Genomic DNA, 22311 nt, shown 5'->3' with positions numbered 1-22311 from the left:
ACATGAGAGATTTCATTTTAAATAAGGTTTTTATTATAACATGTATTCTTATGTCAGTACCGAAAGCACAGAAAGCATAGAAACTAAATAAGATAGAAAAGGTGTGGAGTTTCCATTGTGGTGCAGCAGAAACGAACCCAACTAGTAACCGTGAGGTTGTGGGTTCGATCCCTAGCCTCGTTCAGTGGATTAAGGATCCAGCATTGCCATGAGCTGTGGTGTAATTCATAAGACACAGCTTAGATCCTGTCTTGCTGTGGCTGTGACATAGGCCAGCAGCTGCAGCTCCAATTGGACCCCTAGCCTGGGAACCTCCATATGCTGCAGGTACAGTCTTAAAAATCAAAAAGAAAAGGTGGAGTTCCCATCGTGGCGCAGTGGTTAACGAATCCGACTAGGAACCATGAGGTTGCGGGTTCGGTCCCTGCCCTTGCTCAGTGGGTTAACGATCCGGCGTTGCCGTGAGCTGTGGTGTAGGTCGCAGATGCGGCTCGGATCCCGCGTTGCTGTGGCTCTGGCGTAGGCCGGTGGCTACAGCTCCGATTCAACCCCTAGCCTGGGAACCTCCATATGCCGCGGGAGCGGCCCAAGAAATAGCAACAACAACAACAACAACGACAAAAAAAAAAAAAAAAAAAAAAAAGAAAAGGTGTAATTGCGAGGAGGAAAAGGGACAGTGAGGAGGACCATGAGGAGCCTAACAAACTGTGTATTTTCTTTCTAGATTTAAATCGAGTCATAAAATTTTGCTCATATCTGCATCTCAAAAGAATGCAAATGCTCTCTCCATTTCATGGGAAAAATAAGTTAAGGATGATACATTGCCTTTGAAAAGCTTGCTTTGATCCTGTGCCAAATGGCAAAATGAATGGATTAAATTTTAAATTGCTCATCTTCAGAAGGATGTGATAGGGAACATATTTAGGATTTAGCCCTTTAATTTAACATTAAACATACTAAAAATGTCCTCATCAATTATTGACAGCCCGTTATTAAAACAGAGGCTTCGCTTCCATCTTGAGCAGAGAGAATACTGCTTGTTTCTAGAAACATTATTTCCTCCTTCTTTCAGCTACAACACTGCCTGGCGTTCTCCGAAGGGATTATTTCCTAAATTAGTCTTGGAGCTGGTGAGCAGTTTGTCCTGTCTGTCTCAGTAGACCCAGGACCCATAGTTTAGAATTCAAATGAAATGTATTCAGTGGAGCAGATTGCTAGAAAAATCAATATCACAAGGAACATGTAAGAGCTGACCCTTAAAATAATAAAATCTCAAAGCTCATTTGTTTTACATTTCCTTTTTCTTTTTTTTTTTTTTCCTGTCTTCTTAGGGCTGCACCCACGGCATATGGAGGTTCCGAGGCTAGGGGTCAAATGGAAGCTGTAGCTGCCGGCCTACACCACAGCCACAGCAACACCAGATCGGAGCCGCGTCTGTGACCTACACCACAGCTCACGACAACGCCGGATCCTCAACCTGCTGAGCGAGGCCAGGGACGGATTCGTTTCCACTGCGCCACGGGGAGAACTCCCTGTTTTACGTTTTCTGCAGTTCTTTAAGGAGTTAGTAACAGTTGTGAATGGGCAGCAAGGTCCCACTCAGGGAAATGGGGTTTAGGACGAACTGTTACCTTTGTCTCCTTCTTCCTTCGTCCCCCCAAAATCCCTTGCCTTAGAGGTGGCATCAGATTAATAGGAATATATAAAGCCTTTGATAAGACTGCTCTTGCCTGGAACAAAAAGCTTCTTCTAAATTCTCCCACCACCTCATTTACACACATCAAAAGTTGAGGCTCAGCCATTAAGGAACCTGACTAGGATCCATGAGGGTGCTGGTTCGATCCCTGGCCTCATGCAGCGGGTTAAGGATCCGGCGTTGCTATGAGCTGTAGTGTAGGGTGCAGACCCAGCTCAGATCCCATGTTGCTGTGGCTGTGGTGTAGCCCAGCAGCTGTAGCTCCTTAGCCTGAGAACTTCCATATGCCGCAGGTATGGCCATAAAAAGCAATAAAATAAAATAAATAAAGTAAAATAAAATAAAATAAAATAAAAATAGTAAAGTAAAATAAAATAAATAAAATAAAATATAATATAAAATATAAAATAAAAAGTCTATACATCTTTCACTTACCATTTCTTCCTTGAAGTCTTTCTTGACCGCTTACCTCCCTCCCCCCCAACACATACTGTGATGATACATTATTCTGAAAAGAGATTCCGAGTATTTTAAATAACCTAAGGAAGTGGAAATGAAACCTAGATGAAGCAAGGGTAGGTCAGGGGAAGGGGGCAAAAAAAAGACTTCAGGAAAGAAGTGTGTACAATATGATTTGGGCTCCCCTGTTATATTATAATATGGAAGATCTTAATCTCTGGGTTCAGTACATATTTGTTGATTTTATTGAAGGTAGTTTTGAAGAGATGAAAAAACTCACCAAAAAGTATTGTGGTTGGGGAGGGAGGCCAGTTCTGTCCACACTGCTCTGTTAACAATGCAGGCATCCTGCGTGGTACACAGTTGGCACTCAATCGTGAACAGAGGAGCAAAGCACAAAAATAGGAACCATTCCTGGAGTTCCTATTGTGGCTCAATGGGTTAAGAACCCGACTAGCATCCATAAGGATGCGGGTTCAATCCCTGGCCTTGCTCAGTGGGTTAAGGATCTGGCATTGCTGTGGTGCACGTCACAGGTGTGGCTGGGATCTGGTATTGTGCATGTGTGTGTGTGTGTGTGTGTGTGTGTGTGTCTATATACAACTGCACCTGCAGCTCCAATTTGACCCCTAGTCCAAGAACTTCCATATGCCACAGGTGCCTAAAAAGAGAAAACAAACACACACAAAAAACAAAAAAAGCATGAACCATTCTTGCTTTTGAAGTTCTCATAGTCTAGTAAGTACTAGTTAGTGGGGGAGGAATTACCCTCACTAACTAGATAACGGTGTTATGGGAGTGCAGTGGGAAGCTGTCTAAACCTCAGGAGGATTCAGGAGGGATTTCTCAGCTATGAAACCCAAGCTGAGACTCGAGAGACAATTAGAGGTTTTCTGATGGGGATGGAACATACAGCAGGATAACCACAGTCGTCAGCACTGTGTTGTGTGTTTGAAAGTTGCTAGGGGACTAGGTCTTAAACTTCTCATCACAAGAAAGAAAAATGCGTGTAACTGTGTAAGGTGATGGATGGTAACTAAACATTGTGGCAGTCATTTCACAATATATATTTACCAAATCCCTATGTTGTACAACTCAAGCATGCCTTATGTTGATTATGTCTCCATAAAACTGGGGGAAATGCCACAGGAAAAAACGTTTTCTGAAGGAGAAGGTTATCACTGGCAGAAGAGAGAGCGCGTGAGAGACGGCTGGGAGATACAGAGTAGCCTGCCTTGGGGAACTTGCAAGGGGAAGTTTGGCTTGAGCACCGTGGGTAGGTTAGGGAATGGGTGGAATAGAGATTTGTGGGTGAGTGACGGCCATTTTTAAAGCTAATTAATGCTATGCCACACTGTGTTCTAAAAGCTATGTGAAGCTGCTGGAGGATTTCATGGAAGAGCTATATAGTCAGAATTTTCTCTTTTAGAAAGACCTATCTTGCAGGAAACTCAAGGTTGAGTCTAGGGTGGCCAGACTGAAGCTAGGAAGACCTAGTATGGCCAGGGGGAGAGCTGTGGCAAGCCAAGGAATTGGTTGGTGGTCAGATGAAGAGCAGATATGGAAACGTTGAGAGAAGTCAGGTTAACTGGTGAGATGGAGAGGGAGGGAGAGGAAGAGGAAAAAAATCGGGATGACATCCAACCTCCTGGATTGAGCAGCGTGTAAATCGGATCCATTCATTGAGAAAGAGGAGAAGCAGATTTAGAAGTCCCCCACAAAGAGTGTGGCTTTAGAGTCATGAAGTTTAAGGCACCTATTGGATTTCCCAAAAGAAATGTCCAGGAAACCATTAAACATGGGAAATAGAGTTCTAGAGATGGATTTGTCTAAAAGATGGTTAAGTGCATTGGGACAGGCGAAAGGAGACAGGTGGGCGGAGCCTAATGAATCGCCCACTGGTCTGAGCTTCAGGTAGTTTCAGCAGTGGCTGGCATCTTTGCGATTTACTCACTGACTCTGAACCCCAGCCCCTGCTGGTGGTGTGGACTCTCCAAAGGAAACGATTGAAGGCAATTACCCGGCTGATTTCCTCCTTAGAATTATCTAATTTACCACGCTGTTTTTTTTTTTTTTTTTTAAAGGAAATTTTACAGCTTAGCAGCCAAGGAAGAAATCTTGATGGTTAATTTGGGATTTACATTTTAAGTAGATGAAAATATCAATGAAAACACGTTAGTATAATTAGACTCAATTTTATATGGGCTGTCCCTCTGGGCATTCCTATAATGGCTCTTAATCTTTTAAGGATTAGATACAGGTGCAATCTAGATATAAATATAGATAGATATGGGCATAAATATGTTTACATCCCTGGATTTAGATATAGGGAGAATTGTGCAGCTGGAGAGAGCGGGCCAAAGATAGACATATAAAGAAAACATTATTTATATTCAAATGTGGGAATCATAATGATAACAGCTCAAATAAACTCTCGTTTGGTGATTTAAATATATTAATTCACTTAGTGCTCAGAATAGCCCTAGGAGGTAGATACTGCTATTTTCCCATTTCACAGACAAGAAAATTGAGGTGTCAGGTGAGTAAATTGCTCAGGGTGGTACAAAATCCTGGGTCCAGGATTTGAACTCGGTAGTATGGCTCTAGAGTCTGTGCCAATAACATGGCTTTACAGCACCTCTCTTCATCAATCTATCATAGATAAATCAATATTGAAATGAATTTAAAATGGCTGCGCATTTCATCAATGACACATGCGCAGTTAGAGCTGATGAGAGCCACAGGCGTTCTTGGAGATTCCTGATCAGAGGAGGGGAGCTGCTGGCCCAGAGAAGGATGTGGCAGTTCTCAGCCAATCCCCTGGACCAAGGCAGACATTGATATTATAAACTGAAATGTGGCACCCATAAAAGGACTGTCAGGTGCTTCCTTTGTATGTACAACCATGCAGGGGTAACCGACCATCTGTGATCATAACCATTCTCTTGGAAGTCTAGTCTGCCTGGTCCACCCCCTCCCCATCCCCAGGACAGGTAGGTGTGCTCCTCCCGGCTACTCCCTTGGGAGGCTTACAAATGTCCTGAGCAGGCAGGTGCATGCCGCCATCCACAGATGGCATCTTGCTTGGCACAGCCAGGCTGCACATCCCCTGGTCTCATTGGTGGGAGTAGTGAGACCCATGAGGACAGTCCCATATTCAGGTGCGGGAGGGTCTCACTCACCCAAAGGGCGGGGGGTATTGCTGTACAAGGGTCCCAGGCACAAGGGACAGTGCCACCTTTAGGTTCCCCTCTTAGTCCCCTCATCTGGCACTTGCCACCCCTTATTGAACAGCTGCAGGAGAGCGTCCGAGCATCCCCTTACTTGCCCCTCCCCCTCAGTTCTCAATCTTGGAGAAATTTAGGAAATGGGTTCCAGTGCAGCCAGGACATATCATTCATCTGAAATATGAGACCTGGGCTGAAACTTTGCAGCTTCCAGGTTCTTGGCTCTCATTCTGGGGCTTCAAATATTTAGGGAAGTGAGCATCATCAGCTGAGAGCCGTATAAGCACTGTACTTGTTTTTGCTGTTCTGAAAAGTTAGATACCAGACTGCTTGGTCATGGTTCAGGAGACTTGTCATTCTGTTGGTCATACTTCCTGGGAAGTGAATGAAACTTCAGCTTAAGGGACTCTCATTTGCATGGTCTCTACCATGGCCTCTGTAGGGTGCTGGCACTCTGGTCATATATTGTTTATAAAATCTGCACAAGTTACCTGCTAAAAGAGGGATTTGCAAATTGTAAAAGCTTCAGGCTCCATGATACTTAGATTCACTCCTGTTCCAAGGTCATTCCAGTTTTTAACCCTTGTACATTTTCATAGTTTTGGAAGAGTTCTGGGGGTTTTGTTTTTCCAGGTCTAAATGCATAGTTTGCAGCTTGGTGGCAGCAGAGAAACCAAGACGTCCTTAACTCGAGAAGTAAAATTGAAGATAATATTTCAATGCTTTAATAGTCTATGGGAGCACTTTCCCATAGCATTGGTGTCTAGCCACCATGAACTTGAGGGTCACTGCCCCAAATGAAAGAAGAGAAGCAAACGCCAACCATGGAAAGCATTCTGTTGAGAGAGGCATGTGATGAATCCCTGAGGTTTCAGGACAAAGAGGGTCCTTTTGGAGTTTGGACCCGGTTTTAGATCGTTGTCTCTCCCAGGGACTCCACTGAGAAGGGATAAAAGCTTTGGGGCCTCTTCCAGTGAATTATCTGTTCTCAAAGTTGTTAATATGACATGAGGTCTGAATGCCCCTTTTATCAGCAAGGAAGGGATGAGAGCCTCCTTTCACGGTAATGTTTTAATTTAGATAATATCAGGAACAAATGGAACAAACTACGATGGAACACAGGTCTGCCTGGTCTGAGAAATCCTGATAGGGTAGGACCCCATTGTGTATCCATTCTAGATGTAATAGTCTGCATCTACCAGCCCCAAACTCCCAGTACATCCCACTCCCTCTCCGCTCCCTCTGGCAACGACAAGTCTGCGCTCCATGTCCGTGATCTGTTTCTGTTTTATAGATGGGGCATTTGTGCCATATGTTAGATTCCACATATAAGTGACATCATACGGTATTTGTCTTTCTCTTTCTGACTTAACTGCACTTGTATGAGAATCTCTGGGAGCATCCATGTTGCTGCACATGGTATTATTTTGTCCTTTCTTATGGCTGAGTAGTATTCCATTGTACGGCACAGTGAACTATGTCCAGTCTCTTGGGATAAAACACAATAGAAGATAGTATGAGAGAAAGAATATATAGGAGCTTCCATAATAGCTCAGTGGTAACAAACCTGAATAATATCCGTGAGGATGTGGTTTCCATCCTTGGCCTCACTCAGAGAGTTAAGGATCTGGCATCAGCCAGCAACTGTGGCTCCAATTTGACCCCTAGCCTGGGAACTTCCATATGCCAAGGGTATGGCCCTAAAAAAAGACCAAGAAAAGAATGTATATATAGGTAGATAGATACACACACACACACACACACACATATATATATACACACACATACATATATTTATGACTGGGTCACTATGCTGTACAGCAGAAATTGACACAACACTGTAAATCAACTATCGACTAATTTTAATAAAATCTCTACATGCAGGCCTGGTTTTGCCTATCACGTAAGGAGTGTGATTACAGAAGATTTACAATAGCAGTCCTTTTGACAGGAAGCCCTCCTGAGCAGCCTCTAAAATCCAGTATGATCCTTAAACATGGAATTTGCACAGGGCTTGTCCAGGGCATCCGTTGAGAGGTGATAAACCTCAATGAACTGTTTCGTTCTTCAGTAGTTTCTAGGCAGTATTATCTGACAGATGAGAGCCTTGTGATTTGAAGGAAGCTGAATTTCTTATGAAGATAATTTATACCCAAAGGTATTATAAGGGAGAAAATTGGGGAAAAGATGCATAAAGGCATAAAGCATTGTTTGGAATGCAGATAAGGCACCGTTGGTTTTCTTTGGCAGCCACGTTTTCAAGGACAGGACAGTTCTGGATTGACAAGGAAAGCTGGTTTCTCATTTTGGTGTTTTGGACCTCTCACTTGTTTGTATGTTATTCTTGATGCGTCTGAACTTGCTAGTTCTGATTTTGCTAACTAGTTAGTCAGGTGACTTTGCCAAGGTCATTACCTTCTCTGGTTTTCCTGTGTTACTCGGAGATAATGATAATTGGAACTCTCCCTCAAAGGACCTGAGTAAGGAGTTAATGAGATAATAAATTAGATGATATTGTTTATCTGGTTTAGAGTTAAACTGAAGGTGCTATTTCAGTGTTCTAATAGTCTATCAAATACCTTGAGGTTTTGTATCAACCAAGCAATTAAAATATAGTGAGCGCTTCCCTAAATCCTGAGGATCATTTAAAGGTTATTGATTTAAAAAAAAAAACCCATTGCTAACACTTTGATTGGAAGCTATAAGAGATCACTTGCTCCTTGGTTCATGTTCTGTAACACATCACAGGAGCTTCTTTGCGAAGACCTTGGACAGATCCCTTTGCCTGGTTTTAAAGCCAGACTCATCTTTACCGTAATGCCCTGAGAATTGGGTAGCTGATGAAAATTACCGTATCACGTCAGCTTTGGGAAAAATTAGAGGCAAGATGTTGGCCCACCCATGGCAAACGATCAAGACTATGAGAAGTTTTTCACCTTTTCTGAAGAGTCCTCCTTATTGGCTTCAATTTCTATTTCCACCCTTGTTGTCCTCTTTTTCTCTACACTATTTCCACTTTTTAAAAAAATTTTTCATTCTTACATGTCTTTCTAAGCCATGTTAGAATCTTTTTAAAATGCAGAGTACAGATAATAAGTAAGGAATAATTATAACAGAGGTGAAGTAAGAAGACTTAAGGAAAACCGCAGTGAGCTTCTCCAAGGAAAGCAAAAAATGCTTCCATCGGTAAAAATTCATCTTTGCTGTCTAGACTATTCAAGAAAAGCAAACACATTTAAAGGTAGACATTTTAAAATCCAAAAGTGTTCCTATTTGAAACCAGGAGATTATTTGATTTCAAACATGTCCTGAGCGAGGCCTGGATCTATACTCTCTAGTAAGCAGCCACACTCACAATTTTCAGGCACACGCCCTGAATGCCTTTGTGTGTACCTTGTGGTTCTTGCTATGTAAAGGATGAGGCTGATTCAAATTGATGAGGGTAAAAATATCAAATTACTCTTTGGACCCTAAGCACCTGAGACCTGCATGGCCTCACCACCTATTGCGCCCTTCCTTTCTGATTATCTGGTCTACCCCGCCAAGGGTACAAGTTTCTCGGGATGCCTTCATTTACACGGCTTCCTCCCCGGTGTTCATGTCCTCATCCGGCCCCAGCCTCCATTCCTGGCTCTTCTTCCCCTACCAACCTCCTCTCCCAGCCGCTCTCTCTTCTCTAGCACCCCTTGCTCATTTTTCTGAGAGGATAATCCGTGTTCTTGAAAAGGTTCTTTCCATCCTCCCTGTATCAAATCCTAGAGTTGCTGACGACACTCTTTCCCTAGGCATCACCAAGCGGAGGCAAACCATCTTTGCTCTCCCTCAGGTTGTGCCCTTAAGATCCTCACTAGATTGCGTCCACCATCCCCAAACTCCTGGTCCAACCCCCTTCTTCCTCCTCCCTCTGTTTCTGTTTTGTAGATAGGTTCATTTGTGCCATATTTGATTCTACATGTAAGTGATATCCTGTGGTATTTGTCTTTCTCTTTCTGAATTACTTCACTTGTATGAGAATCTCTAGTTGCATTCACATTGCTGCAAATTGCATTATTTCATTCTTTTTTATGGCTGAGTAGTATTCCATTGTGTGTGTATACATACACACATACATACACATATATATATACACAGCGTGGGGAGTTTGGGGTTGGTAAATCCAAACTATTACATTTGGATGGATAAGCAATGAGGTTCTACTACACAGCACAGGGAACTATATCCAATTGCTTGGGATAGAACATGATGGGAGATAGTATGAGGAAAAGCATGTGTGTGTGTGTGTATATATATGTATGTATATATATATGTATGTATGACTGAGTCTCTATGCTGTACAGCAGAAATTGAAACAATATCATACTCTAATAAAAATAAAATAAAAATTTTAAAAAGAGATTCTCACTAGACTTCTTGTCTTCACCCTAAACCAACTAAACCTTACTTTTTCTGAGGTCCAGTCATACAGCAGTTCTCAAAGAGTGGTCTACGAACTCCTGGGAGTTCCCAAGACCATTTCCCATGGGGTCAAAACTATTTCCACGATAACACTAAGACAGTATTTGCTTTTCCAACTGTGTTGACATTTACCCCCCTGGTGCAAAAGCAATAGTGGTTAGAAGGGCTGGTACTTTAGTATGAATCAGGGCAGTGGCACCAAACTGTACCAAACCATGCTACTCGTGTCTGTATTTTTCACAGCCACACACTCGCACACACACAAAAAAGGAAGAAGAGTGCAATAAAGAAAAATACAAAAATACCAATTTTACAGTAGAGTGTCATCATTTGTTATTAGATGTGTTTATTTATTTGTTTGTTTGTTTTGCTTTTTAAGGCCACACCCATAGCATATGAAAGTTCCCAGGCTAGGTAGGGGTCGAATTGGAGCTAGAGCTGCTGGCCTACACCACAGTCACAGAAAGGTGGGATCTGAGCTGCGTCTTCGACTTACCCCACAGCTCACAGAAACACCAGATCCTTAACCCACTGAGCGAGGCCAGGGATCCTCGTAGTTCCTAGTCATGTTTGTTAACCACTGAGCCACAAAGGGAACTGCGTGTTACTAGCTTTATTAACTCTGCACATGCCTATTTAATAATCTGAATAATGGAATGGGAAGTGAACCTAAAACACTTCAGTGTTTCACCTGAGGAAATGGCTGAAGATGTCCCAAGCTGCACTGGACACTTATTTTTCTCATGGAACTTCATTCTTCCTAGAAAGGACAACACACAAACTATAGTTATGCAGACTTAGTTATTTTGTGGACATTTTACCAAAAACAAATGAATGAGTGTGTTAGGAAAATAACCTACAGGGTCTGTTGCCAATGATAAAGAGGGTAATTTCAAGCAAAAATTACAATTTTGGAAAACTTGTATCCACCAACATGGATCTGACAGCTTTGTAATATCGAAAGACTTCTTAATAAGATAGGTGGTGATAGGAGTTCCCATCGTGGCTCAGTGGTTAACGAATCTGACTAGGAACCATGAGGTTGCCGGGTTCAATCCCTGGCCTTGCTCAGTGGGTTAAGGATCCGGCATTGCTGTGGCTGTGGCGTAGGCCGGCGTCTACAGCTCCGATTGGACCCCTAGCCTGGGAACCTCCATATGCCGCAGGAACGACCCTAGAAAAAGACCAAAAAAAAAACAAAAAAAAAAGATGAGTGGTGATATTAATGCATGTGATTTTTGATCTTGTGTCATGAAATGTGTCAACATTTGCATCACTCAAGGAACCAACATTTTTCAGATGACCAATGTACACTCCGACAGAATCGTGCATGGGTGAAAATATCCATTAAAGGTGAAAAATAGATAAATGGATTTTAATAATTATTATTTGATTATGGCTTCAGATTTAATGTGGCAATAGATTTTAAGAAACTGCCATTTGTTGAGCTGTGATGAAGTATCAAAAAAGAATATTCACAGCAGTTGAAAGCCTATTAAAACGCTCCTCCCTTTTCCAACCACATATTTGGGTGAGGCCAGCTTTTCTTCAGACCCTTCAAACAGAAGGATATAATGTAACAGAAGCCGATTCGAGATTCCAGGTCTCTTCTATGAAGTCAGAAATGAAAGAGATTTGCAAAAATGTGAAACCATGCCAGTCTTCTCACTCAGCTTTTTCTTATTTGGGAAAAACAATTATTTTTCATAAAAAAGATCACTTTGACGTATGCTGGGTTTATTATTGTTACTTAGAGATGAATTTATAAATAAATACTTTTCAGTTTCTCGGTTTTTATGTCTAGTACAATAAATGTAGGTGGATAAAACGCACATGAACCAAGTTCTTTGGGATCCTCCACAATTTCTGTGATGTGTGAGGTTCAGAGAGCAGAGTTTGAGATCTTTGCTATAGAGCTTTATTCAAACTGCTGGCAAAAAAGAGGGAGTTCCCATTGTGGCTCAGTGGTAATGAACCTGACTAGTATCCATGAGGATGCAGTTTCGATCCCTGGCCTCCCTCGGCGGATCTCTAAGAGGCTTCTGTCACCTGCCATCTCCAGCTTGCTGGTCGTGGCTGCCTAAGGAATCGTGGAGAAAAGAGCTGCAGTGACATCGCCCAGGCCTCCCGTCATTCCTTGTCACCCCTGCCCTAAGCCTGCAGCCTGGCCTCCTCCTCCATTCCTTTCCTAATCCTCTCAAGGCCAAACAGCCAAGATGTAAAATGCCAGGAAGAAATATAAACCAAAAGGCAAGGAATCCCACTCCCAGGAACAGAGCACCTCCCTTTCCAGGACTCACGTTCATGCCCAGGCTGATGTTGGCGGGTGGGGAGGGGAGACAGGAGATGGAACCCCCTCCCCAGAAATGGGAAAACGGCAGATCCAAGAAGAAGACCCTTGGATTGTGTCCTAAACGATGCTCTACGTAGAAATAAGAGAAGTTCCCGTTGTGACGCAGCAGAAATGAAGCCGACTAGTATCCATGAGGATGCAGGTTTGATCCCTGGCCTCGCTCAGTGTGTTATGGATCTGGCGTTGCTGTGAGCTGTGGTGTAGGTCGCAGATGCAGCTTGGATCCCATGTTGCTGTGGCTGTGGCGTAGGCTGGCGGCTGTAGCTCTGATTTGATCCCTAGCCTGGCCTTCCATATGCCACAGGCACGGCCCTAAAATGCAAAAAGGAAGGAAGGAAGGAAGGGAGAGAAAGAAAGAAAGAAAGAGAGAGAGAGAGAGACAGAAAGAAAGAAAGAAAGAAAGAAGGAAGGAAAGAAAGAAAGAGAGAGAGAGAGAGAGAAAGAGAGAGAAAGAAAGAAAGAAAGAAAGAAAGAAAGAAAGAAAAAGAAAAGAAGGGAAGAAAGAAAAAAGGGAGAGAAAGAAAGAGCTTTTGGTTTCTTAATTCCCCCCTTTCCTGAAAATTCTCAAATTAATCAGCCCACCAGCTTCGATCTTACCAGCTAAGACTACTTGCCTTGTGAGGGCCAGAAAGCATTTTAGTCCCCAGGATTCCTGTTCAGGAAAACACTTAGTGCTGGGAACGAACTCCTTCGAGAGCCCCCTGGGACTGGTGGCTGAAGCCCCAGGCCTGGGAGTTGGTTGATCCCAAGGCTTGAAAATTGAGAACAATAAAAACTGCCCAAGGAACAAACAAGGAAAGATTCCTGTTTTGTTCTTTATAGGACAGGGGGACGAGAACAGAGCCTGAAAAGGCGAGAGAGAGACAACCAGTCAAATCACTCCATAAAATGTCATGAAGCTGAGAGGAAAAAAAAAAGCTGTTTTGAAAAGGGTTATTATGGGATTGTATGAAATTGAGTGTGTGAAACATTTGAAAGTTGTAAAGCATTATAAAATTTAAAGAATCTTTCGTTTGATAAAAAAAAATGTGAAGGAGTTTGCGTTGTGGCTCAGCTGGTTAAGGACCAGATCTAGTCTCCATGAGGATGCGGGTTCCATCCTGGCCTCACTCAGGGGGTTAAGGATCTGGCGTTGCCATAAGCTGTGGCGTAAGTGGCAGATGTGGCTCAAATCTGGTGTTGCTGTGGCTGTGGTGTAGTCCTCAGCTGCAGCTCAGATTGGACCCCTAGCCTGGGAACTTCCAGTATGGCAGGTGTGGCCATAAAAGGGAAAAAAAATGTGAAAAAAATACATAAAGAAAAAAAGGTTCCCTATTCATGATATTCAAATTCAAAAAAAAAAAAAATTTGCCACTGCCACCAAGGTTTCAATAAACATCCTTATATGTTTAAAAAAAATAGTTCCCTGGAGTTCCCTGGTGGCTCAGTGGGTTAAGGATCTGGCCTCAGCACAGATTCAGTCCCTTGCTCTGGAACTTCCCACATGGTGCAGCCAAAAAACAAAGAAACGAACAAACAAAAAAGCAAATGTATACATACAAACGAAAAAAAAAGATCAAGTGTGTGCAGACACAGGAGTTGAAAATGGGTGAAACTACTATGGGCTACATGCTAGGGAACATCAGCAATAGGCAGCATGCTTTTGGAAGGAACCAGAACCTTGGACTTGAGGGTCTGAGACAAGTTCACTTGACACCCTCCATGCAGCCTCAGAGGACAGTGATTTTCTAACCCCGCATCATCTTGTTGAGTCTCAGATGTGGTCACACAGGAGCTGGGGTCAGCTTATTGCTCTCCATCTCTTGCTCTTCTTAAAGCCACAATCTCTTCCTCTCAGTCGAGCAGGGTAATTATTGATGTAGTTGAAAGCATCTCTGTATTCAGGTCACAAAGACTTTAGCCTGGTCCTGGCTCTGCCACCCTCTGCCCATGTGACCTTGGGCCGGTCCTCATCTCCCCAGACCTCAGGGGCCTGATCTGTAAAATGATGGAGGTGAGGAGGGAAAGACTGAATGAATGATCCCTCAGGTCCCTTGCAAATCAAAATGCAACGGATCTTGCAGTATTCATCTCTCACACATCTTCATTCCCACTTGAACTCACTCTTGTGATAAAATACCATTTATTGTAGAAATAAAAGAATCAGCATTTTTTTAAAAAAATGGAAGCTATTTTCTTAGTGGCAATTTCTCCACTAAGAACACAGAGTAAATTAACATGCATTGGTTTTGTTACTCGTAATAGGATCTTTTTTATAAATCTAAGAAGAACTACATAAATGGTGTTTATATATATATACTCACATTCTCTAGCTTTCCTTTTATGCCTTCCCCAGACTTACAGGTGTTCTATGGTCTGGGTCTGCCTCTCACCTTATACCATTACATCACTAAGAGTCAAAACAAAATAATGTCCTCTCTGTATCCTTCTAAAGCCTAGACACCATTCCTTGTACAAAGTGAGCATTGAATAGAAATGTGTACAGGAGAACTGAAACTTATATCCAATCAAAATTTCTAAATTGGAGTTCCCTTTGTGGCTCAGGGGTTAAGAACCGTACTGGTATCCATAAGGATTCGGGTTTGATTCCTGGCCTCGCTCAGTGGGTTAAGGATCTGGTGTTGCTGTGAGCTGAGGCGTAGGTGACAGATGTGGCTCGGATCCTGGGTTGCTGTGGCTGTGGTGTGGGCCGGCAGCTACAGTTCCTCTTCAGCCCCTAGCCTGGGAACTTCCATATGCTGCAGGTTTGGCCCTTAAAAAAAAAAATGTTGCTTCGTATTGTGATAGGCTTGGTGGTGCTGCAGGAATACAATATTCCACAAGTTTCAGTGGTTTAATGCAAGAGAGGGTTCTTTGTTTCCTTGGCCAACATTGGCTCTAGGATGGGGTGGGAGTCAGGAGAAAGATATTTCCACTCCACAGAGCCACTCAGGGACCGAGGCTGAGAAGAGCCCTGCTTCTAGTTGCACACCTGTCTGCAGTACACGGTGTCCTCAGGGAATGCGACAGAAAATCTTCTCCAGGGCTTTATTCCTGATTTCTGTACCTATTTCATCCATAAGAACTAATGGCACTACCTGAGATAGGAGAAAGTGGGCTCCCCTATCTTTAGGCAAGAAAAGTGCCCCCAAGCCTGCTAATCACTAGCAATGTCTATCTACCTCATGCTTTACTCATAAGCCCTAATGTTTTGAAGATAATGGACTCCTTTGAGGATCTTATGATAGCTACAATCTCTCTCCCAGGAAAAAACATATTTATGTTGAAACTCTCAACGCTTTGCGTAATTGTCAGGTTTGTCAGTGGAAATAGGGTTGCACTCCCGACCCCATTCACTGGTCCTCTAGCGATCGATCCCTAGACCCAGGTTCTGAATCCTTTGACTGAATCCTCAGGCATGTTTAGCACCTGCTTACAGACCAACAGGTGAAAAAAAAATACATTATGGTGTTCTGCTTTAATTTTAGATGAGGGAAAGCCTATATATTTACTTGTTTGGTCAGATCTGGCATCATGCAAAATTAATGACCAATGGGTTTTCCTCTGTGTTTGTTTTTATCAGGAAAAATTTGAGGGCCTATTCCGGACTTATGACGACTGTGTGACGTTCCAGCTGTTTAAGAGCTTCAGACGTGTCCGAATAAACTTCAGCAATCCCAAATCTGCAGCCCGAGCCAGGATAGAGCTGCATGAAACCCAGTTCAGGGGGAAAAAATTAAAACTCTACTTTGCACAGGTAAGATCATTCTTTTTTTTCTTTTTTTTGTCTTTTTGCCTTTTCTAGGGCCGCTCCCGTGGCATATGGAGGTTCCCAGGCTAAGGGGTCTATCGGAGCCATAGCCGCCAGCCTATGCCAGAGCCACAGCAACTTGCGACAGCAACTCTGGAGCTGAGCTGCATCTGTGACCTACACAGAGCTCACGGCAATGCCAGATCCTTAACCCGCTGAGCAAGGCCAGGGATCGAACCCGCAACCTCATAGTTCCTAGTCGGATTTGATTCGTTAACCACTGAGCCACAACAGGAACTCCGGTAAGATCATTCTTTACTAAAGCTAATCCTATGGGCCTTCGTTGGTTTTTTTTTTTTTTTTTTATCTTTTAAAAATGCAAATAGAGCCCTTTCTACTTTCAGATTGGTTTGTAATCTGTAATTAGTTCACTGAGAAACAAACCTATATCGTGATTCCCAGGTGGAGACAGGATAGCAGTTTAGAAAGCAGACTCTGAGGACTGGCAGGTTTGGCTCTAATCTAGGCAAATTATATAACCTTACTGGGCCTCAGTTTCCCCATCTGTAAAATGGGGATGGTGACGTGCTCCCTATACCGTCATTATGAGGATTAAATGAATCATTGTGCATTAAAATGATTAGCGTTGGGTAAATGCACCCTACATGCCAGCTAGGACTTATAATAAGAATGCTCTGATCACACCTACTCCTAACTTACCAGGCAAGGTTATAAATAAAACTTAAATTACGTGACAGTTTCAGTAGACTGTATATCTTTTCAATGACTCATACCCAGGACAAAAAAGTTACAAACACGTGAAAATCAATTTTGTGCTTTGTTTTATCCCAAAATAAATTCTGGCTCTTCCGACAAGGCCTGGGTAATTCTTGACAATGTTCATGAAGAGTCCTCAGCAGTAGAACGTCGGTGTCCATAATGTTTCCTTAGTATCCTCGTTCATTACATAGATACCTCGATCCATCCATTAGTCGTTTGTAGGCATCATTTTCACATCAGGACTCTACAGAGATGATGCAATGAAAGGAATATAGACGTCACTTTTTTTTTTTGGACCGCACGCATGGCGTATGGAGATTCCCAGGCCAGGGGTCGAATCCAAGCTGCAGCTGCCCGTCTACATCACAGCCTCAGCAACTCAGGATCCGAGCCTCATCTGCAACCTACACCACAGCTCACAGCAACGGCAACGCCGGATCCTTAACCCTTAACCCACCGAGCGAGGCCAGGGATCGAACCTGCATCCTCATGGATGCTAGTCAGATTCAGCAACTGCTGAGCTATGATGGAAACTCCATATATCACATTTTCTTTCTCTACTCATCTGTCCACCAACATTTAGGTTGTTTCCATGTCTTGACAATTTCAAATCATGCTATAGTGAATGTCGGAGTACTAATATCTGTTGAACATCTGATTTCAATTCTTTTGGGTAAATACCTAGGAGTAGAATTGCTAGATCATACAGTAGTTCTATTTTTCATTTTTTGAGGAACTCCCATATTATTTTCCATAGAAGCTGTTTGGTTTGTATTCCCATCAACAGTGTGCAAGAGTTCCAATTTCTCCATATCTACACCAACATTTGTTGGCATTTTTTTAAATAATCAGACGTGGTTTTGATTTGCATTTCTCTGATGTTAAGTGATGTTGGTCACTTTTTCACATATCTGTTGACTATTTGTATGTCTTTTTTATGGATATGTCAAGTCCTTAGCTATTTGATTTGATTCAATTGCTTTATTTTATTTTATTTTATTTTTTTGTCTTTTTAGGGCCCCACCTGTGGCATATGGAAGTTCACAGGCTAGGGGTCGAATTGGAGCTGTAGCTGCCAGCCTACACCACAGCCACAGTAACTCAGGGATCTACACCACAGCTCACAGCAACACCAGATCTTTAACCCACTGAGTGAGGCCAGAATTGAACCCACATCCTTATTGATAGTTGGGTTTGTTACCACTGAGCCATGACAGAAACTCCCTTTTTTAAAATTTTTTATTTTATTTATTTTTCTTCGTGCATTTTAAAATCAGATTATTAGAGTTTGTTGTTGTTGTTGTACTGTTGAGTTACAGGAATTCCTTATATATCTTGGAGATTAACTCCTTTTCAGATATATAATTTACAAATGTTTTTCTTCCATTCCTGGTTGCCTTTTCACTCTTTTGGTTATTTCCTTTGCTGTGCAGAAGCTTTTTGGTGTGATGTAGTTGCACCCATTTATTTTTGATTTTGTTGTCTATGCTTTTGGTATCATATCTATGAAGTCATTACCAAGACCATTGTCATGAAACTTTTCCCTTATAGTTTCTTCTAGGGATTTTTCAGTTTCAGGTCTTATGGTTAAATCTTTAATCCATTTTGAGTTGATTTTTGTGTGGTGTTAAGTATCTGGTTTCATTCTTCTGTGTGTGGGATATCCCATTTTCCCAACACCCTTCATTGAAAAAACTATCCTTTCCCCATTTTGTATCCTTGACACCCGTGTTGAAGATCAGTTGATCCTATGTGCACAGATTTATTCCTGAGTTCTCTTTTCTTTGCATCCGTCTATATGTCTGTCTTGATGCCAGTACCACACTGTTTTGATTCTATAGCTTTGCAGTATATTTTGAAAGTTGAAAGTATGACATTCTTCTTTCTCGTAATTGATTTGGCTGTTTGTAGTCTGTTGTAGTTTCATATGAATTTTGGAACGTTTTTCTATTTCTGCATAAAAATGTCAGTGGGATTTTGGTAGGGATTGCATTGAATCTGTAGATTGCTTTGGGTGGTATGAATATCCTGCAACACGGGACAACATGGGTGAACCTTCAGGACGTTATGCTAAGTGAAAAAAGCCAGTCCCAGAAAGACAAATACTGCATAATTCCACATGTATGAGGTATCTAATATAGTCAAATCCATAGAGTCGAAGAGTGAAATGGTGGTTACTAAGGGCTGGAGGAGGGAAAATAAGGAGTTACTAATCAACATTCATAAAGTCAAGCAAGATGAATGTACAACATTGTGCCTGGAGTCAGGAATAATGTGTCACACACTTAAGAAGTTGTCCAGGGGGTAGAACTCATGTTAAATGTTCTTACCACAATAAAGTAAAATTAAAACTGCAAAAAATATCCTTAGACTTTAGCCTGAGACTCATGTTCAAATCCCACACGGCTAATAACTTGTGTGATTGTAGAAACCTCAGTCTCCTCATCTATTAAAACCCTACTTGGTTCTCTAACATGTAAAACATAAAGTTACTCTCTGCCCTAGTAATTCCACTCCTGAGTCTATATCTCAAAGAACTGAAGAGAGGTCCCGGACAAATACGTGTCCACACCTATTCATAATAGCACTACTCCCAAGAGCCAAAAGGTGGAAACAACCCAAATGTCCATAAATGGGTGAACCCACAAATTGTGGTCAGCATACAAATTGTGATCTGTCCATTCAGTGGAATCGTATTCAACTATATAAAGGAATGAAGTACTAATACCTGTCACAGTGTGGCTGGATCTTGGAAACATTATGCTAAGTGAAAGAAGCTCGATACAAAATACCACATATTCTTCGAGTCCATAGTAAGACATGTCCAGAATAGGTCAATCCATAGAAACAGAAAGCAGACCAGTGGTTTCCATGGTCTGACCAGAAGCAGAAATGGTAGAAACTGTTTAATGGGTACCAGATCTTCTTTGGGATGATATAAATCCTTCAAATCTAGATAGAAGCAGTGATTGCACAACACTGGGATTGTACTAAAATGCAACTGAAATTGCTCCATTTAAAATGGTTTAATTCATGTTATGTGAATTATCACCTCCATTAAAAGAGAAAGAGAGAGAGGAAGGGAGAAAGTTAGGAAGGAGGGAAGGATGGAAGGAAGGAGGGGAGTGTAGGGGATGGGGTGGGGGTGGGGTCAGGGGATGGGGGAGGGGAGGGAAGAGAAAGAAGGGAAGAAAAGGAAGAGTCTGGGAACCAGCAGCCTCAGCATCACCTGGTAACTTGTTAGCAATGCACATTTTCAAGCTCTGCCCCCATCCCACCCCACCCCATCTACTGACTCAGAAGCTCCAGGGCGGAGGCTCGGCAGTCTTATCTCACAAGCTTCCCAGGTTAATTCTAAAGGTTTGGATCCACTGGTTTTAAGGGTCAAATATGATAATGGAGCACACAGTGTGTGGTCAGTAGTCATTAGTATTATAGGCTGGCTCACTGGTTCATCTGGCGTAGGCTAAAAGAGAAACTCTGCATCTTAACGGAACCACACGATACATCCGAGGCCGGAAGGAATAATTCATCTTCATTTCTATTCTGTTTGAAAGGTTCAGACTCCAGAGACAGACGGAGACAAACTGCATTTGGCCCCACCACAGCCTGCCAAACAGTTCCTCATCTCACCCCCCGCCTCTCCTCCCGTCGGCTGGCAGCCCATCAGCGATGCCACGCCGGTCCTTAACTACGACCTCCTCTATGCCGTGGCCAAACTAGGACCAGGTAAGCTCCTCTGACGCCATCGCCTTTCCTAAAACTAAACATCTGTCAGCAACCTAGGAAAGGCAAAGATGAACAACCCTGAAATCCTGGGCTCCTGGTGACATCTGCGTTTCTAATGCATGTATCGATGTGTGTGAACAGCGAGAGGAAAGATGAATGAAAATGCAGCGTCAGACTTTGTTCAAAAGCAATTCAGGAACCAGCCCTAAAATGTCAGTCTATACAACTTCTGGATGGCAGGGCAGAAAGATTGCAAAGAGCTCCCTAAATCTTGTGGAATTTTGCTCTAGACCGCAAGGACGTCTTTTCCTCAGGACAGACAAAATGAGCTCTAGCAGCTGGCACGAGGCTTCTATGCTGTGCCACCTTGTTTTTACTGCTGCCACAGATGTGCCCAGGAGCCCCTCTGCTACAAGACAATTGCCAAAGTGAAGCCTCTAAGTCCCCAAGAAGCTAGTTACAATAACCTCTAACTTTAGAGAAACCTATGGTTGTTGTGTTCGACGTTGGTCCATGTAGTCTGGGTGCTCTCATTTTCACTGCAGTGTAGTATTCCACCCTGTGAGCCCACCGTGGCTCTGTACTCATCCAGTGTCCTCTTGATGGACATTTAGCCGGTTTCCAGTTTCTTGCCATTATGATGTAAGCTATAGTAACACTCTCATACATACCTCCTATGCACTCATCCAAAAGTTTCTCTGTGTCTTATGCCTAGAAGTGGTACTGTCCTCAGTTTCAACAGAGGTCACCTTGTACGCCAAAGCATTTGCCTATATTCTCGCAGGAGGGGCTGTGGTGGAAAGTGGTGGGGAGCGGGAGGCTGAAAGTAGCAGCTGCAGTTTTAGGCACCATGGATCAAAGATAAATAACAGCCTTTCTCTTAGTCTGCTCTGTTATCGCAAGTCTGTGTGCCTGGCACACAGTGAGGCCACACAAACCAAAACACTGGAGTTTAGAGCAGAGAAAGGTTTATTGCAGGATCAGAGAGGACCCGGATGGCTCGTGCTCCCCAGATATGCTGAACTCCCTGAACCAAAATTGCAAAGTATTTTTAAAGGCAAAGTGAGGGAGGGGTGTGGTTGGTTGTTGTGAACTTCCTGGTGCAGAGATCCTTTGTTCTTGGAGCTGTCCACAGAGGTCAGGTCACCATGTTCCCATAAATCTCCAACAAGATACACGTTATACTTCAGAGAGAGGCTAAAGCAGAGGATGTGGGGAGAGCACAGCCCGAGAAGGCCCCAAAGGGTCCTGCTCCATGACATCCCGGTGTGAGAGGGGGCTAACTGTACCCCAAGATATTCTAACTTAATTAATTTGAGTCAACTCAGGCATCAGTATTTTTTTTTTTTTTTGTATAATGATTTTTTTTTTCCGTTATAGCTGGTTTACTGCATTCTGTCAATTTTCTACTATACAGCATGGTGACCCAGTTACACATACATGTATACATTTTTTTCCCCATATTATTATGCTCCGTCATAAGTGACTAGACATAGTTCCCAGTGCAACACAGCAGGATCTCAGTATTTTTTAAAAAATCTCCCCAGGAGATTCTGATATGCAGATGAGTTCAAGAACCACAGAGGGAAGGAGTGGAATGGATTGGGAGTCTGGGTTTATTAGATGCAAACTATTGCATTTGGGGTGGATAAGCAATGATGCTGTATCCTGCTGTATAGCACAGGGAACTGTATCTAGTCACTTGTGATGGAACATGATGGAGGATAATGTGAGAAAAAGAATGTATATATTGTATAACTGGATCACCTTGCTGTATAGAGAAATTGGCAGAACATTGTAAATCAACTATAATTTAAAAAAAAAAATGGTTAAGGAGTTCCCGTTGTGGCTCAGTAGTTAACGAACCCGACTAGTATCCATG

The 22311-nt window shown here is 42.7% G+C and overlaps 1 protein-coding gene across 5 annotated transcripts in view; it reads left to right on the top strand.

Moving 5' to 3' along the window:
• RCAN2 (regulator of calcineurin 2) overlaps window positions 1-22311 on the top strand; it is a 303837-nt gene that overhangs the window by 259725 nt on the left and 21801 nt on the right. For 3 of the 5 annotated variants that reach the window (XM_021098801.2, XM_021098802.2, XM_013988974.3), the window contains 2 exons: window positions 15753-15926; window positions 20258-20429. In XM_021098801.2, the coding sequence (XP_020954460.1) occupies window positions 15753-15926; window positions 20258-20429 (346 nt within the window). Of the gene's footprint in view, window positions 1-15752; window positions 15927-20257; window positions 22283-22311 lie in introns of all 5 variants that reach the window. The other 2 variants (XR_014810239.1, XR_014810238.1) reach the window with 2 other exon arrangements.

Source organism: Sus scrofa, chromosome 7 (genome assembly GCF_054392235.1).
Source record: "Sus scrofa isolate SSC_HxYL_T2T_F1_AM1 chromosome 7, Sscrofa_HxYL_maternal_Yorkshire_Landrace_v2.0, whole genome shotgun sequence".
NCBI classification, from domain to species: domain Eukaryota; kingdom Metazoa; phylum Chordata; class Mammalia; order Artiodactyla; family Suidae; genus Sus; species Sus scrofa.
The sequence above is the reverse complement of the archived record's forward strand: the minus strand, read 5'-3'. Positions and strand labels throughout refer to the sequence as shown.